Source organism: Petromyzon marinus, chromosome 13 (genome assembly GCF_048934315.1).
Source record: "Petromyzon marinus isolate PM22_M1 ecotype Great Lakes invasive population chromosome 13, UKy_Petmar_22M1.pri1.0, whole genome shotgun sequence".
Taxonomy (NCBI): Eukaryota; Metazoa; Chordata; class Hyperoartia; order Petromyzontiformes; family Petromyzontidae; genus Petromyzon; species Petromyzon marinus.
In genome coordinates this window covers 8,816,419-8,833,156 of record NC_133679.1, presented here as the reverse complement: position 1 = coordinate 8,833,156, position 16,738 = coordinate 8,816,419, and the positions used below count along the sequence as shown (strand labels likewise).

General features: G+C 46.7%; 1 protein-coding gene across 1 annotated transcript; it reads left to right on the top strand.

Moving 5' to 3' along the window:
- The first annotated feature begins 983 nt into the window (after positions 1–983).
- Positions 984–16,716, top strand: FEM1B (fem-1 homolog B). Its single transcript, XM_032953400.2, has 4 exons — positions 984–1,638; positions 4,326–4,691; positions 5,859–6,344; positions 8,343–16,716. The coding sequence occupies exons 1-4, from the start codon at positions 1,057–1,059 to the stop codon at positions 9,054–9,056; spliced, it is 2,148 nt and encodes a 715-aa protein (XP_032809291.2). The 5' UTR covers positions 984–1,056; the 3' UTR covers positions 9,057–16,716.
- The last annotated feature ends 22 nt before the right edge of the window (positions 16,717–16,738 follow it).

Sequence of the window (16,738 nt, the reverse complement as noted above, 5' to 3'; positions counted from 1 at the left end):
ACCTTTCGCGGCTATGAAGGACCCGGGGACGGCGTGAGAATGCTGTCGAGTGGCAGCCTCTCCTCGGCCCGTGCTGAGAGGCGTCACCGCCGTTGGGGCCCCGGGAATCGAACTCTGGTGGCTCGGGGTCGTAGGCGCAGCGCGCTTCTACCGAACACGACCAATTGTCTCCCCCAAACCCCCACCCCGTACGTCCTCAAAACATGATTTTTAAAAATTTATTTAAAGCTATCGTGACTGTAGGGATTCATATTCTTGGTTTTTTTTCGTTAAAGTCGCCGCCACGTAGAAGGGAAACAATAAAATAATAATAAAAATATATTTTTTAAACGCCACTTTTTTTCAAATTTTCTTGCTGTGGTTTTCACACCTGATGATGATTGCTTGTGTTGCAGTCGAAACGTCGTGAGAATTTTATTGTTTTATATTTTTATTATTTTATTGTTTCACTTCTACGTGACTTTACCGAAAAAAAAACAAGAATATAGGCTTTTTTTTAATTAAATATTGATTTGAAGCTTTCGTGACTGCAGGAATCCACACTCTTTGATTCTCTCGGTAAAGTCACGTAGGTATAAAATAAAATAAATAATAGAATACGACGTTTCGATTGCAACACAAGCGTCCGTCATCAGGTGGGACGCTTGTGTTGCGCCCGAAACGTCGTGACTTATTTTATATCTACTTGACTTTACCGAAAGACCCACAGAGTATGGATTCCTGCAGTCACCAAAGCTTTAATTCAAGGCTTTTGTTGTTGAGAGGAGGGGGATGCGTGTTCGCGAGCACCTACGAAGGCCGGCGCGGTGGCACACGTGGGGGCCGGTGGCCAGCACCCCACTCCCGGCCGCCTTTGTCTCCCCAGTGGCGACACCTCGGGGGTGGCCGGGAGGAGGAGGAGGGGGGGGGGTGGTGAGGCCCACTGGGCAGGGTGCAAGATGATCCGTCGCCGCTGTTGGGCGCTGAGCGGGATCCCCCCTCGTCCTCCTCGTCGTCTCGGGACGAGTTCATTCCCGTTGCATCCGCCGAGTTGCCTTTGGCCCTTCCCTTACCAAGATGGCCACCGGAGCGCTTCCTCCCCGACCGCCGCCCCTCCGCTCCGCCGGGGACGTCACCGCGAGCGTCACCGCGAGCGCCGCCGCCACCACCGCCGCTTCCTGTTCCCCGTCGCGACAAGACGCAATGGATGTCAATGGGTACCACCGCCACAACCACCCCCACAAATCGCCGCCGCCGCCGCAGCAGCAGCAGCATCATAAACAGCACCACCAGCAGCCGCCCGAACAAACATCTACCTCCGCCAAAGACTACGAAGCCCTCGCGGCGAAGGTGTTCCGCGCGGCGAGCGAGGGGAAGGCCCTCACGCTCGCCGCCCTCCTGCTGGACAGGAGCGCCGACGAGGAGCGCTCCGCGCTGGGGCACAGCACCCGCCTGGGCGGCCAGAAGGCGACGCCGCTCATCGCCGCCGCGCGCCACGGTCACGTCGGGGTGGTGCGCCTGCTGGTGGAGCACTACCGCGTGGACACCGAGCAGACGGGCACCGTGAAGTTCGACGGATACGTGATCGAGGGCGCCACGGCGCTGTGGTGCGCGGCGGGCGCGGGGCACTACCCAGTGGTGAACTTCCTGGTGGCCGAGGTGCGCTTACGGGGTGACGATGATGAAGAGGTGGTGGTTGGTGGTTGTGAAGGTTTGAGATGAGGTTAACAAGGTGGGGTGACGGGAATGGACGAGTGAGACGTGGTGGGAGTGGTTGGTGGTTGTGAAGATTTGAGATGAGGTTGACAAGGTGGGGTGACGGGAATGGACGAGTGGGGGTGGTTGGGGTGGGTGGTGGTTGGGGGTTGGTGGTTGTGAAGGTTTGATATGAGGTTGACACGGTGGGGTGACAGGAAGGGACGAGTGAGACGTGGTGGGAGTGGTTGGTGGTTGTGAAGGTTTGAGATGAGGTTGACACGGTGGGGTGACGGGAATGGACGAGTGGGGGTGGTTGGGGTGGGTGGTGGTTGGGGGTTGGTGGTTGTGAAGGTTTGAGATGAGGTTGACAAGGTGGGGTGACGGGAATGGACGAGTGGGGGTGGTTGGGGTGGGTGGTGGTTGGGGGTTGGTGGTTGTGAAGGTTTGATATGAGGTTGACACGGTGGGGTGACAGGAAGGGACGAGTGAGACGTGGTGGGAGTGGTTGGTGGTTGTGAAGGTTTGAGATGAGGTTGACACGGTGGGGTGACGGGAATGGACGAGTGAGACGTGGTGGGAGTGGTTGGTGGTTGTGAAGGTTTGAGATGAGGTTGACAAGGTGGGGTGACGGGAATGGACGAGTGAGACGTGGTGGGAGTGGTTGGTGGTTGTGAAGGTTTGAGATGAGGTTGACACGGTGGGGTGATGGGACTGGACAAGTGAGACTTGGTGGGAGTGGTTGGTGGTTGTGAAGGTTTGAGATGAGGTTGACAAGGTGGGGTGACAGAAATGGACGAGTGAGACGTGGTGGGGGTGGTTGGTGGTGATTGGGGGTGGGTGGTTCGCAGGTGATGCGAAGAGGTGTGGAGGTGACGGATGGCGGTGAGAGTGACAAGTTGGGTTTGTGCATGTGTTAAACTTCTTTTGCACCGTACGCAGCCAACCGTGGTAATCAGAGGTGTATTTTTATTTGTTACACGGATGATAGCGTTTAGCTGGTTGCCCGGCTATTTTACAAGGGAGATCCTTGGTTCGTGAGCACAGCGTCAACAAAAGGTAAAAAAAAAACTCCACGAATATTAGAATAGGCTTTCCCCTTTTTTCTGGCAACAAAATAGGTGATAAGATGTTAAAACACCAAACTGAAACCTTGTACAAGGAATCATACTCTGAGTATGTTTTTTGTTTGCATTTCGACCACAAGTATTGTGGTTTTAACATCTTGAACACCTGTTTTGTTGCAAGAAATAAGGGGAAAACCTATTCTCATATTTTGGTACTGGCAAAGGAGGTCTCATGATCCACGAATATTGTATTGCAGAGTTACAAGTACATCATAGAGTACTTAAGGGATATTTCACAACTAACAAACGAGGTATTTGACCGTCGTGAACAAAACACTAGACAAAAAAAGTGCAAATATATGACAGCAAGAGCTGCCAGAAAAAAAGTTAGGTACAGGTGCAAGTAAGTGCAATGTTTTAGTCTTAACAGTGACATAAATACACGCAAATAGAAAAAAGACAAGGTGGGTGAGGGGGTGAGCGAAGGTCGCAGTGAGAATGACATTTGAGTCGGGTGCATTGAAGAAGTTGAGGGTGATCGAGCTAGTAGTTGAAGGTGAGGGTGATTGATTATGGCATATGAATGTTGAGATTGGCTGAATTTTGTGAAGGAGGCGTTGGTTGTGACTGGAACGTGAGGAAGCGAGGTGGGCGAGGGTGAGGCAGTGAATGATGCAGGTGCTGATTGATGTGGGTCCGAGTTGAGGGTATCAGGTCAGGGAGGGTGGCATGTGTGAAGGAAAGGCATGGAAGGTGAAAGTGGAAGGGAGGTGGTTGAGAGTGACATTAGAACGAATTGTGGGTGGGAGAAATGGTGTGAGTGATACCGTGAGGGTTATTAATGTGAGGCAGGACGGGTTCGTGGGTGACAGGAATAGGTGGACCATACAGTAAACCGCTGTAGTCTCCACTCATTCAATGGGGGAATAGCAAAACTACACGAACTCTCCTGAAGCCCTCTCGTGGCTATCAGACCTTGACATTTAGCTTCTGAACAATATTGCCATAAGCAAGAATAGATGACAGCTGAGGAAGTATTATTGATTATAGGTGTGGGTGATAGATGAAGTTTGAGGGTGAATGAGAGTTTTGACAGGTGAGGGAGGGTAACAGGTATGTGGAGTGCAAGGGTGGACGATTGAGGTGGTACTACAGTGAAGATTGAGGGCATGGCTGAGTGGTGTGGGTTTACGCTTGACAGGTGTTGTTGAGGGTGACGTGTTGGTTACAGGTTTGTCTTTGACAGGTGCATGAGTGTAAGGGTGGGTAGGTGAGCATTATGTAGTGGGTGATGATGTAAATGAGTGCCGATGTGAATAGGCAATAAATCCCATAAGCGCCATCATCATCGGTCGACAAATAATCCAACATCCGCGCAACCTAAATGAAATCACTATCTTGCACTTATTCTTTGGGTCCTTCGGTAAAGCCACGTAGATAGAAAAAATTATAAAAATATATTTTTAAAAATAATACAAATTATGCATTTTCTATCTACGTGGCTTCACCGAAAGACCTAAATAATATGAATTCCTGCAGTTACGAAAGCTTTATCAAGATTTATCTTGCACTTCTTCGTCACAGGCTCATGCCAACGTGAACCACATAACTGTGACGAGCTCCACCCCTCTGCGCGCTGCCTGCTTCGACGGCCGCCTGGACATCGTGCGGCTGCTGGTGGAGCACCGGGCCGACGTGTCCATCGCCAACAAGTACGGCAACACGTGCCTGATGATCGCCGCCTACCGTGGCCACGCCTCGGTCGTTCGCTTTCTGCTGGGCCAAGGCGCCGATCCCAATGTGCGGGCGCACTGTGGCGCCACGGCACTGCACTTCGCCGCCGAGGTGGGCCATGCCGATGTGGTATCAGCGCTGCTGGCAGCGCGGGCCGCGATCCTGCCCAATGATCATGGCATGACTCCACTCAAGGTGGCCGCCGAGACCTGCAAGGTATGGACGGGACCCATCCCTGTGTACGGCATTGCCTCGTATCGTGTGGTAGTGCCAGAGTTCTGTGTTTTGAGGTGTTGGCCTTGATGAAAATAAATTTCCATTCTCACAATGCATCAATTTGATTCATACAATTTATGATTACAGTCTGGATTTATTTAGCATTTAAATGTGAGGACGATGCACATGAACAGTTGGAAAACATCCTTTAAAAAAATTACACGTAAATATGGTACATTTAGGGAAATGTATTAAACAAGACTTCAAACGAGATAAAAAATGAGGAAAATGACAAATGAGATAGTAAAACGTACAAATAATTGATTCTGAAATTATATTGTCATTGATTCTATCACAATTTGCAAGTTGAATGCCTGTATGCATATGTTATTAATATATCATGTTATATTCACTCACAAAATAGAATTGCCTTTGTAAAGAAGGTAATTCATTATATAGTTGGTGTTTTGCCCGTTTCATAGGTGAGAATGGTCATAAGTAATTTTTGTGTGTTCCATTTATCTATATTAATTATACTTAATGTGACTAGCTTAGATTGGACATGACCGCAGTATTGGGTGGTCTGAACTTTGGGTACTGGCAGTGGAGCAGAATATTGATTTTAATATAATGCACAATTCATGAGCTATTAATCAGAGGTTATTTATAACATTACACTCCAGTGGAACATATATTTCTTCTGTCCCACTGCCCTGTCTCTTCATAATCTTACATTTTTTAGGTTACTGCATAAACATGTCCAGAGCTATGGTCTGTCATACCATCAATTCACTTTGACAGATGGGGTCCGTTGCATGTAATCTGCGATGACCCCTGCATATGCCCTCGTCCCAAGTCTTGCTGACAGTAGCAGGTGCAGATTCATTGGTCGGGGTGGCATTGCAATCAGTCACCATATGAGTAAGCAGTATTAGCTTCTCTGGGCTCTGGCAGAAGAAGTCCTAGTTATTGGTCGTTCAACCACAAAAATGCATGGCTCTGACTAAAGCATTGCAGTCTTCAAAGCGACCCTTGTCCCCAGGGAGCAGATTATCCTCAGGGGCTCCTGATTACAAGAGTGATGGAGATGATAATCGGTTTTGATGGTTAGTTTTGTGTTTGCGATCACCACCATAGTAATTTTGAAAGTTGCATTGTCCATTCCAGGCAGATGTGGTTCAACTCTTCCTAGACTCGGGTGCCTGCGACAGGGAGTCGCGCATAGAGGCCATGGAGCTGCTGGGCGCTTCGTTCGCCAACGACCGTGATCACTACGACCTGGAAAAGACGTTCTACTACCTCTACCTGGCCATGGTGGAGCGAACCAGCGAGAGGGGGGTGGCGCTGCTCATTCCCAAGGAATCGGTGGCTGCGCCCGTGGCGGCGTATGGTGGGCGCAGCGAGAGCCGCACGCTGTTGGACCTGGAGAATATGCGGCACGATCTCGACGCACTGCACATGGAGGGTCTCATCATACGCGAGCGGATCCTCGGGCAGGACAACGTGGACGTGTCACAGCCCATCATCTACCGCGGGGCCGTGTACGCCGACGGGATGCAGTTCGACCGCTGCATCCAGCTGTGGCTGCGTGCACTGGAGTTACGCCAGCGCAACAATCGCTGCACGCAGAAAGACCTTCTGAGATTTGCGCAGGCAAGCAATATTCACTCCTGTTTTTCCACATTCCTGAACAACTTTTGACCCTTGTTGACTACGCAAGGGAATTTAAACTAATGCCAACCTATGTTAAAAGTACGGCTAGGTGTATATATTTTTGAAGGCCAAAAATATATACACCTGTGTTTAAAATACTCTTTGGTTCTTTCGGTAAAGTCACGTAGGTATAAAATAAAATAACTACGTGACTTTACTGAAAGAACCAAAGAGTATGGATTCCTGCAGTCACGAAAGCTTCAAATTAAGATTATGTTTAAAATGTTTTAATAAACTAAATCTAAGAACATAAACGATGAACTTATGACCAAATCACCAAGAAAGAATCCGATCCCAGGTCTTAGAGGCTAAGCAAGCCGATTTGACCTTTTTGTGTGCATGCTATGTGGTGGACAGCAGAGGGCAGTGTAGCAAAATACATTGTTCTACAGTACTATTCTCCCATATCTATGCTCCCCACTTTCACTAACCTGGACTGACCAGCGTGAAGTATTGCATTGTACAATAATACCTGCAACCTTCAGTGGATTAACAAAAGGGAATGTGCATTATAAATTATGTTGCACGATTACTGGGGAGGCGTAATGCTGATCATTTGAGTTCAGGCATTATTGACCTGATAAATTACACTGATCATAGTGCCACGGTGGCGAGAGGGAATGCCGCCACGGTGGCAAAGATTAACTGCCTTGCCTGGTATACAGGAGGTTGTGGGTTGGATCCCAACCCTGACGCCTGTATACCTGAAGATTTCATGTTCTCTCCATGATTGTGTAGATTTTTCTTCGGGTCTTCCGGTATTTGGCTGCTCTAATTTCCACATAAGCCACTTTATTCAGGTATCATTTATGGCCAGGTTGCTTATGAAATAGAGCTATATAGCTCAGTGGGCTTTACCTGGTAAAATAAAATAGTAAATAGTAATAGATATACTGTAAACAGTGTTGACCCTAGTCCACCATTAATGTTGATCTTTTTTCCGCAGTGTAAATCTGGTTTGACTTGTCAGGCAGTCACCGGTTGTTGTTTTTTTCTTGCTTAAAAAGTACCTATTTATCTTGAATATATTTTGGCATTTGAAATTCTTTTAAAGAGATATTTCCTTTTGGCTATTGGTACATGCCAAGTTTCAATTCTACCCCACTTCACGAGTGTTACAGATTTTATTTACTGAATTATGACATTTATACCCAAAGGAGGCGACTTCATAGCTCACACCGTCCATAGCATTTGTGATTTATAGGTAGAAAGCTGCATGGCATTGTAGAATATAATAATAGGTTTTTTCCCATTTTTCTGGCAACAAAACAGGTGTTTAGATGTTAAAACGCCAAACTGAAACCTTTTACAACGAATCATGTCTGCATTAACCACAATGCTTGTGGTCAGAATGCAATCAAAAAACATACTCTGCTCAAAGACTTTCGTCTTTGAGCATCACTGTACAGTATATGGCAAACGCCTCGATTAATGGTTAAAAAACAATGGGGAGCGGTGGCCCTGGGTTTAGCACATCGATGGTGAGTGATATTTGAACCTTTCCTGAGGGACCCCCTTCACCAGTCAGCACGGAGCAAAGTGGTAAAGTATGGTAAAAAAAAAAAAACACATGTATGACATTTGCACACATTGTAATTAACGCCTGTATACATGATTTGATGCACGTAATGTGTGAGTAAGAACTCATTTTACCCGACAATTCGATGCATCATTCCACGCATCATTCCATGGCTGAGGGGGGGGGGGGGCTGGGGGGGGTTGGCATTCCAGGCTGACCTGGACTCGAATGATTGAGGCCGATCTCGGACATCATAATCTCAGCCTGGACTCGGTGTGACGTCGGGAGCAGGACAGGGTTGCCTGGCAATGCATCGTGAGGACTGCTACGCCCTGGCCCAGGAGACCTGCGTTTCATTTATTAATTGGGAGTGATCACGAATACGTACAGTCACTAACGCCAGCCCAATCCGCCTACAGGTCTTCTCGCAGATGATCCATCTGAACGAACCAGTGCCTCCCGAGGCATTGGAGCGGGTGCTGGAGAGCTGCATCGCAGAGGTGAAGCGTAGCGTGTCGGGCGTGCAGGCTGCGTGCCAACACGACATGCACGCTTCGTGGGACATGCACGAGGCCAACCTGCACACGGCGCTGTACCTGGTGTGCGTGGTGACACGCACGCGCACCAGCGAGGAGCAGACGCTCAGACTCAATCGCCAGATCTACCGGCTGCTGCGCATGGACGCACGTACCCGGGATGGCTCCACGCTGCTGCACCTGGCGGTGCACAGCGAGACGCCGGTCGACGACTTCCATACGGACGCCGTATGCTCCTTCCCAAGTGCGCCCGCCACACACCGCCTGTTGGAGTGTGGCGCATCGCCCAACGAGGGCGACGTGCGAGGCGACACGCCCCTGCACGTCATCGTGCGCTACACGCGCCCCATCAGCGACTTCCTCACGCTGCATAGCATAATCCTGCTGCTCGCAAAGGCTGGTGCCCACACAGACGCAGCCAACGTGTGTGGGCGCACTCCACTACAGTGCGTTAGGACGGGGGTCGCGGAGGTCATCCTGCGCACGCAGAATCAGCTCAGCCTCCAGTGCCTGGCGGCGAGGGTTGTGCGCCAGAACTGCATTACGTACGTTGGGCTCATTCCGAAAGCACTGGAGGAGTTTGTGAACCTGCACTGATACCCATTTTCCACTGGCATATCCGTGCCGAGCCAGCACAAGGCTCTCACAGTCCAGGTGGTTTTCATCTGGCTATTTGGCATGCTGAGTGGGGAACCAAACCACGCTATGCTGGCATCATAAGACATCAGAATCTGGTTTTGGGCCAAGCAGGACCAGGGTCAGGCCCAATAATGCATTGATTGCATGTGACAGTACATCTCACAATGTCACCTCATTTACATGTAACTCAGGAGGCACCGACATTGCGTGAAATATCGGTGCCTTCTGAGCTGCGCCGGTTTGGATCGGAATGGTTTTACAGTGGAAAAAGAGGTATTCGTGGCCCACAGTTCGACAGGTCAGCCTGGGTCAGGATGCTGCAGAGAGCTGTGCCTTATTCGTTGTGTGTGACTGGGAGCAGAGATCACATTGCACCTAAATGATATCCCTTCCAACGAAAGCTGCAAATACATTTTACGTAGTGCATCCTTGCAGCTAAGGATGCACTACATGGTTATTGGTTGCCCCTGTGCAATGAATTGAATGTGATGTGTTATTGTGGCACACACTAACCGAGCATGACCTATATATATATAAACCATACTCTGGTATATGTATAATGTATACATATATCAAACCAATATACTTAATTGTAAATACATTTTCAGTGCTGTAATTGTTTTAGATTATTCCGGTAAAACTTTTATTCCTTCGGAGTATTTTTATACACTTATGATCATCTGGGCAGGGATTGGTAATTTATAACTACTACATGATGGGAATGGGAATTTCAGAAATCCCAATATGTGGTGCATCATCACCAGATGGCAGCATTCAAGCGGCCCACTCTGTTAAGTGAGAAATCATGACGAATGCCATTAATGTGGCAACCGATTATCGATCATCGATCTCCCGGTCTCCAGAGCAACAACATAAGCCATGCCAACAGCCCTTTTCAGGGCTAAACAACGTGCCAGATAGGCCCTGGGACAAGGATCCTCCAACTGAACATTGAGGGACTCTCTCTGGCGAAGTGCGAGTATCTTACGAACATAATGAACACATAACATGCCAGTCGCGACCACATCCATGGATACAACCTCATGACGAGCCACAACCAACTTAAATATGGCTTGACCATCACAGCGTTACGCACCTTCCCACCAACTGAAAAAGGAGCCACCTACACCACCAGCATCAAGATAGGGGAGCTGCACATCACCAACGTATATAGAGCCATACTCTTTGGTTATTTCGGTAAAGTCACGTAGGTATAAAATAAAATAAATTAAATCATGACGTTTCGATTGCAACACAAGCAATCATCATCAGGTGGGAAAATCACAGCAATATTTTTTTTTGCTTAAGTGGGAGAGTTGTCGTGGTAAGAGGTTTTATAGGTAAGAAAGGGGGAGGAGCAAGGGGGGAGAGGGAGGGGTGGGGGAGTGGGGTAGGGGGGAGGAGCGGGCGCTGCGTGGTGTAGTAGTACCCGGCAGATATGATAGACGACAACCACTACAAAGCAGTTAGGATTTTAACTGGTTAATAACATCCTTCCAATGATTGCTAAATTTGTATCCATCTTCTCGGTTGAAGTTATGTTTATATATCTGGATGGCTTCATGAACAAACCTTTGATAGTAGCCCGAAGGTTTTCAGAGTACCTTGGTCTCGGAAAAAACAATATCATGTGAGCCCACAGCATTATAACAATGGTCAGCCACGGCAGAGGTATTGGTTCTGCCGTGTTTCAGATCTGCCTTGTGTTCGCGAACACGGTCCGAGGCATGTCGTTTCGTTTCCCCAATGTAACAGCCACCACAGGTGCAACTTAGTTTGTAGACTCCAGGATATTGCATGTCAGGAATGACATTCTTCACAGATGGGATTAGACCACGGATTTTGTGTACTGTATTGAATCGGACCTGGTGTTTGTTTAAGATTTTGGAAATCTTTTTGGTAACACCTGCTATGTATGGTAACGTGATGGTTTTGATCGGCATCTCAGGGGGTTGTTTCTCCATGGTTGGAGAAACAGCTTTGCGAATAATGCGGTCCGAGTACCCATTCATCTTGAGGGCCTGGTGTTCCAGTTCACTGGCTAGGTGGCGTTGGTCAGAAATGCAGTGGGCCCTATGGTGTAGTGTTTTGATGAGGGAATTCTTCTGTGCCGGGTGGTGGTGGGAATCAGGTTTCAGATAGGAATCTGTGGGTGGATTTCCTGTAGACAGAATGTACCAATGAGTCGTCAGGTCTCTTAAACAAAACATCCAGGAATGGTAGCTTTTACCATCCTCCACTTCCATGGTGAATTTGATGGATGGGTGTATGGAATTAATGTGGTTGAGAAATTGGTTCAATGCTGGCAGGCCATGTGGCCAAATGACGAAAGTGTCATCTACATATCTCTTCCACAAGGACGTAGGGTGGATGTCTGGATGGCATCTGTTTCAAATTTCTCCATGAAAACATTCGCTATCACTGGTGATAAGGGGGAACCCATGGGGGTACCTTCATTTTGTTTGTAGAAAGTACCATTCCAGGTGAAGTAAGTGTTGGTAAAACTTCGAATCTAGATTTATATAGAGCCCTTAATTAAAAATGGCCAAAGTCAGCACTCCAAAGTGCACCATTCGCAGCCTTATACATTGGTGACTTTAACAGCCACCATGCTGTGTGGGGTTATGCAGTAGATCAGGCTGACAGCAAAGACCTGACTGTCTGGATGTCCACCGAAGATCTGCACCTGGTTTTCAATTTGAAGCAGCAATCAACGTTACACTCATCGCTGGCAACGTGACTACGACCACCATCGTTTCCAAAGATCAAAGTGGGAGTCCACTTCTCGCATCCTATAAAATACTTCCAGGCTTCACCAAAAGTCAACATTAGACCCATCGTCACCCACATTAGCATCGAAATCCCTGTGGTTATATCAAAACGATTGCCAAGGTAGAACTTGGCCAGAGCTGACTGGGACCACTATAAGGAGGCTGCAGAGAGAGTGGCGAGTCAAATTCCTGCGACACTGAAATGCTATCACCGTTTTGTTGATGTCCGTATTGCAGCCACCAACAAAAGCATCCCCCCGAGGCTTCCGGATATAATACAAAAGAGACCCAGGAACTGCTCCGACAGTACAACCAATCAGGCAGCCCACAGGTTGGAAAGGCCCTGATAGTCTCTAGACTCAGCCAGATGCCAGCTATGGATTGAGTGCGTTGAAGGCCTGGACTTCACACACTCCAACCGCTGTGCCTGGGCCCTACTACAACGCCTAGGTGTTGCTAATCCAACAATACCTGACTGCAAGAGTCCTGGAGAACACAAAAGGACCATGCGACAAAAACTTAAAGCGAGAGATCCATCGCCAATTGCACCAGACAGTGGCCTTAATTTCTTCAGAAGACCCCCACCGTTATGAGCACAGAAGAAGTGAGGAAGGGTCTGGCTGCAATTAAGAAAGGCAAGGCTACCGGCAGAGATGGTATCCCCCAGAATTCCTCCATCACTTAGGCCCTAGGGGACTCCAGTGGCTGGAAAAAATGTATACAAAAACCATGAAAACCAGATGCATCCCAAAAGAATGGTAGGAGGCAATGGTAATTGCCTTACCAAAACCGGGCAAGCCAACTGACGACCCGGGAAGCTATAGGCCGATGTCACTCGTCAAGTCAAGAATAAGCGGGATTCCAGCCTGGACGCAGCTGCTGTGACCAAGTTTTGGCCTTTGCGACACATATCGACGTCAGATTCCAGAAGAAATACAAGACCAGCTCAGCCTTTGTGGACTAGTCATCGGCCTATGAAACAGTCTGGATTAAGGGCTTGAAATTGAAGCTCGCAAGGACCATTCCCTGCCTCAAAACAATACACCTGATATAGACGATGCTGAGCGTGTCTATATGGGCGACAAAGCCAGCTCACCCCGGTTCCTCAAAAATGGATTGCCACAAAGTTCAGTACTCACACATATTTCTCCCACACCCATCCGGCTCAACACTGCAACCCTCCGGGAAGTCCTGCAAATCGAGGAAAACAGTCGCCTTCCCATTGACCAGGACCTCGGTAACGTCCCACATCATCGCTTGAAGTCATGCAAGCCCTTTTGGACCCATGCGCTTAGCCTTCAAAAATCTGAGTTCAATCCCGATGAAGTTTGGAGACCTGAATGTATATTCTTAGTTCTTACCGAAAGAACTAAGAATGTGAATTACTGCAGTCACGAAAGCTTTAAATCAAGACCTGAATGGAGTTCAAAATAACTCGCAAACACATTGTGAAAGACCTAACGCAGAAGATCCTTGGGTTTGATCTTCCACGTAGCTCATGGTCCACCCGAAACCGCATCCGCACAAACCATGGCAGATGTGGATACCTGATGCACAAATGTAAAATTTAAAACTGTCCAGGGTGCGACTGTGGTCATCCAGAACAGACCAAACAGCAAATGATGCAATGCCCGATCCACAAATACAAAGGAGACATCACAGCTATACACTCTGCTACTCTTCACGCGGTTATCTGGCTTGACACCTGAATGTGAAATTGTAGTTGTAGCTCTGCATCTACATCAGACATAGGAAATAAGAAGCAGCCCACCTAGCTGTGGAACTCAAAACATGCAATAACATTTGTTTCAAGTGTTTTCAAATCAGCACGTATACATAGTTTATAATGCCGTATATACAATTACGTTGCACTATATAAACAATAGGAAAACATCTTGATTTTAAGCTTTCATGACTGCAGGAATCCATACTCTCTGGTTCTTTCGGTAAAGTCACGTAGGTAGAAAAATAATAGATCGGACGTTTCGATTGCAGCACAAGCCATCGTCATCATGTGGGACAACCACAGCAAGAAAAAACTGAAGTTTTTTTTCTTCAGTTTTTTCTTGCTGTTCCACCTCATGACGATTGCTTGTGTTGCAATCGAAACGTCTGATCTATTTTTCGACCTACGTGACTTTACCGAAAGAACCAAAGAGTGAATACGAAAACAACCCTTTTGTTAGTTTTGATTGCGTAGATTTTAGGAAATCATTTAAAAATTAGTAACCTTTGTTAGTAAAGAGGGTTTTTGTTTAAATGTTACTTAGGCTTTTTATTGTCAGGCTGGAGCAGCAGCATGTTGCTGGCTAACACACTGCTATGAACCCATGAAATAAAATAGGAAATACGAGGAAATAAACATTAGCCTTAAACTTATTATGACCAGCATCATGGCAGTTCTTCAAATTGCAGGGGAGTCTGAGATAATCGTTCCATACCTGCTTTATTGAAACAATGTATCTAACAATCCGCAACCTATTTGCTACCAGGTGTTCTAAAAAAAGGGAGAGGATCATGATTATTGTTTACTCTCTCATTTCTCTCATCTCTTCACTATTATACACGATGGTTTCTCCATCATTAAGCAAATGGTTGTACGTTTAAGTTAGTGACTAAACTCGTTTTTTCATCTTAATTTTTATTTAGATTTTCATTTGACTTCTTATGACATACTTCTCGCACCTCCGATTAGGACGGTTGGCTACGTACGCTGCGAAAAAAGTTAAACAGTCTGTTCTATAACGTGTTTTCATAATGCGAATTGGACATAATGCGATTAATGTATTATGGAACATTTTTATAACGCGGATGCGAATTGGATATAACGCGATTGAGTGAACAGAACTACGTCGCACGAATAGGAATACGCGGTTGTACGGCTGCCTCGACGTAGCATCACACAAGGCGGGATGCTGCTGGATGCTTCTAGATGCTACCCACGCGCTTCAGTCAACCTGCATACGCATCTCACGTGTTATCGCAGACTGTGCTTTACACGATATTATTTATTATAACTCGAAATTTCCATAAGTGTTCTTCAGGAATGCTACTACCGCGTTATAGGAGAATAGACTGTACGTGCTTCCGACTTGCAGGCTAAAAACAGTATTTGTTACTATGGAATGAAATTTAGCAGTGGCATTCTCGCAGCCAGGCCTTGAGTGCTAGCACATTCAGATGTTCACAGTAACATGTATGTCATGTCTGTGGTCTAAGAACTGGGGAGCGGTAGTGTAGCAGCGCTATGCTGCGCTATGAACCCGGCGACACTTCGTTTTCCGCTCATGGCCAATACCAGTGACAATTATCTGAACTGGTCTTGGCCCTCCCCTAGATCGACTTCGCCTTAAATGAGTACCTGGTGCGATGTGTAAACATCACTACTGGGGAGACAAAGGCGGCCGGGCGTGGTGCTGCCACCCACCCCCTCATGTGCCGTTCCGGCTTTCATAGGTGCTCGCTAACAGCAATTAGCCCCAACAGTCTGTTCAGGCTTAACAGGAGATCTTTGTGTGAAAAATTGCATTTTCCAAACTATAGCTTTTATGTAGTCTCAATGAGCAGCAAACTGTTGATAGGCTTGGATCGTACAATAATAACCTATCTTGCTGGCACGGACATAATTGCGGCAATTCTAAAACAGCTTCACAAAAATGTGGTATATGTCTCCAGTTATCTGCAGTCGGAGCCCTAATTGATTATTTCTAATTATTGGGCTTGGGTCAGTGGGGGAATATATTGGAGTTGCTAAGGGATTTAATTTCCCGATAACTTTCTCCAGAGCTTGCCTGTCAATGTAAATGTAGTCTGTTAAAAATTAAAACCAACGACTTTGTGCAGCATTAAAGCAAAGCGCCTGGCATCGAGCGTGCCATGACGGGACATTGTCAAAATGTACTTTGGTGGTTGTTAACCTCAAGGTCCTGCTTATGTATGGGGGTTTTTGCCATTGTGTATGCGCAAATATCATTCACATGAGCAACAATGCCTGCTCCCTCGGCAGTCGTTTTATGTGGCATGTCATCCAGAGGTTAAGCCCTGTTGGAGTAAAGAACGTCCCGAACCCACTTAATGCGCCCCACAATAAGTGTGTGTGTGCCGTCTAAGATGCTGATGAAATGCAAGAGTGTTACTGCTGCAGCACGTTCTGTCACAGGGATAAGTATTGTTCCGTGTTACAGCATCTACGTGTTCCATGCTGCCTCTTGTATTTGTTCTCCCCTGACATCACAATTATGCTATTGGCATATTTTTTAACGAGATGAAGAATACAATGTAACCTTTGCAGAGCAGTGCAAATCCCCACATTATGGGTGCACAGAAGAAGTTAATCTATTTCTGAGATCCCTTCAAGTGACGTCATCCACAGCAGGGGATAACACTTTCCCACCGGTTTGTCACATGATAACCGAACCAAATATTTTTGAATTTTGAGAGCTGAAATTTAGATTGTTGAGTAATTATTAAATTATCGTTCGAGGGTAAACAATTGCACCTAAAAAAATAAAAATTCTCATTGCTAAAATGTATAGTGTGGCAGACTAAAAATGATATGTACGTTGAACTTCGTTCACACCGTACGTAGCCAACTGCTAATCGGATATATAAGTACAGATATATAAAAAATAGTATATTTTGTATAAATAATGCGAATTAAGGATGACTGCATTAGTGATGCTACAGATGATATGCATTACATAAATATCAGCTTACGTGTAATGCCTAAGTTTTATTTAGATTGCAAATCATTCAGATCTGCTCAATAATACATATACCGTGCTGAAGCAGTGTTTTTGGATGTGATGATGTTTATAGGAATAAAAAAACACGGGTGTCTTGGTCAATTACTCTTTTAATAATGCCTCT

What these genes read in the sequence shown, in the direction of transcription:
- FEM1B (XM_032953400.2), top strand. Translation starts at nt 1,057, where the DNA reads ATGGCCACCGGAGCGCTTCCTCCCCGACCGCCGCCCCTCCGCTCCGCC. An exon ending in TGAACTTCCTGGTGGCCGAG is followed by an intron (nt 1,639 to 4,325) that starts GTGCGCTTACGG and finishes TCTTCGTCACAG; the next exon opens with GCTCATGCCAACGTGAACCA. An exon ending in ACCTTCTGAGATTTGCGCAG is followed by an intron (nt 6,345 to 8,342) that starts GCAAGCAATATT and finishes ATCCGCCTACAG; the next exon opens with GTCTTCTCGCAGATGATCCA.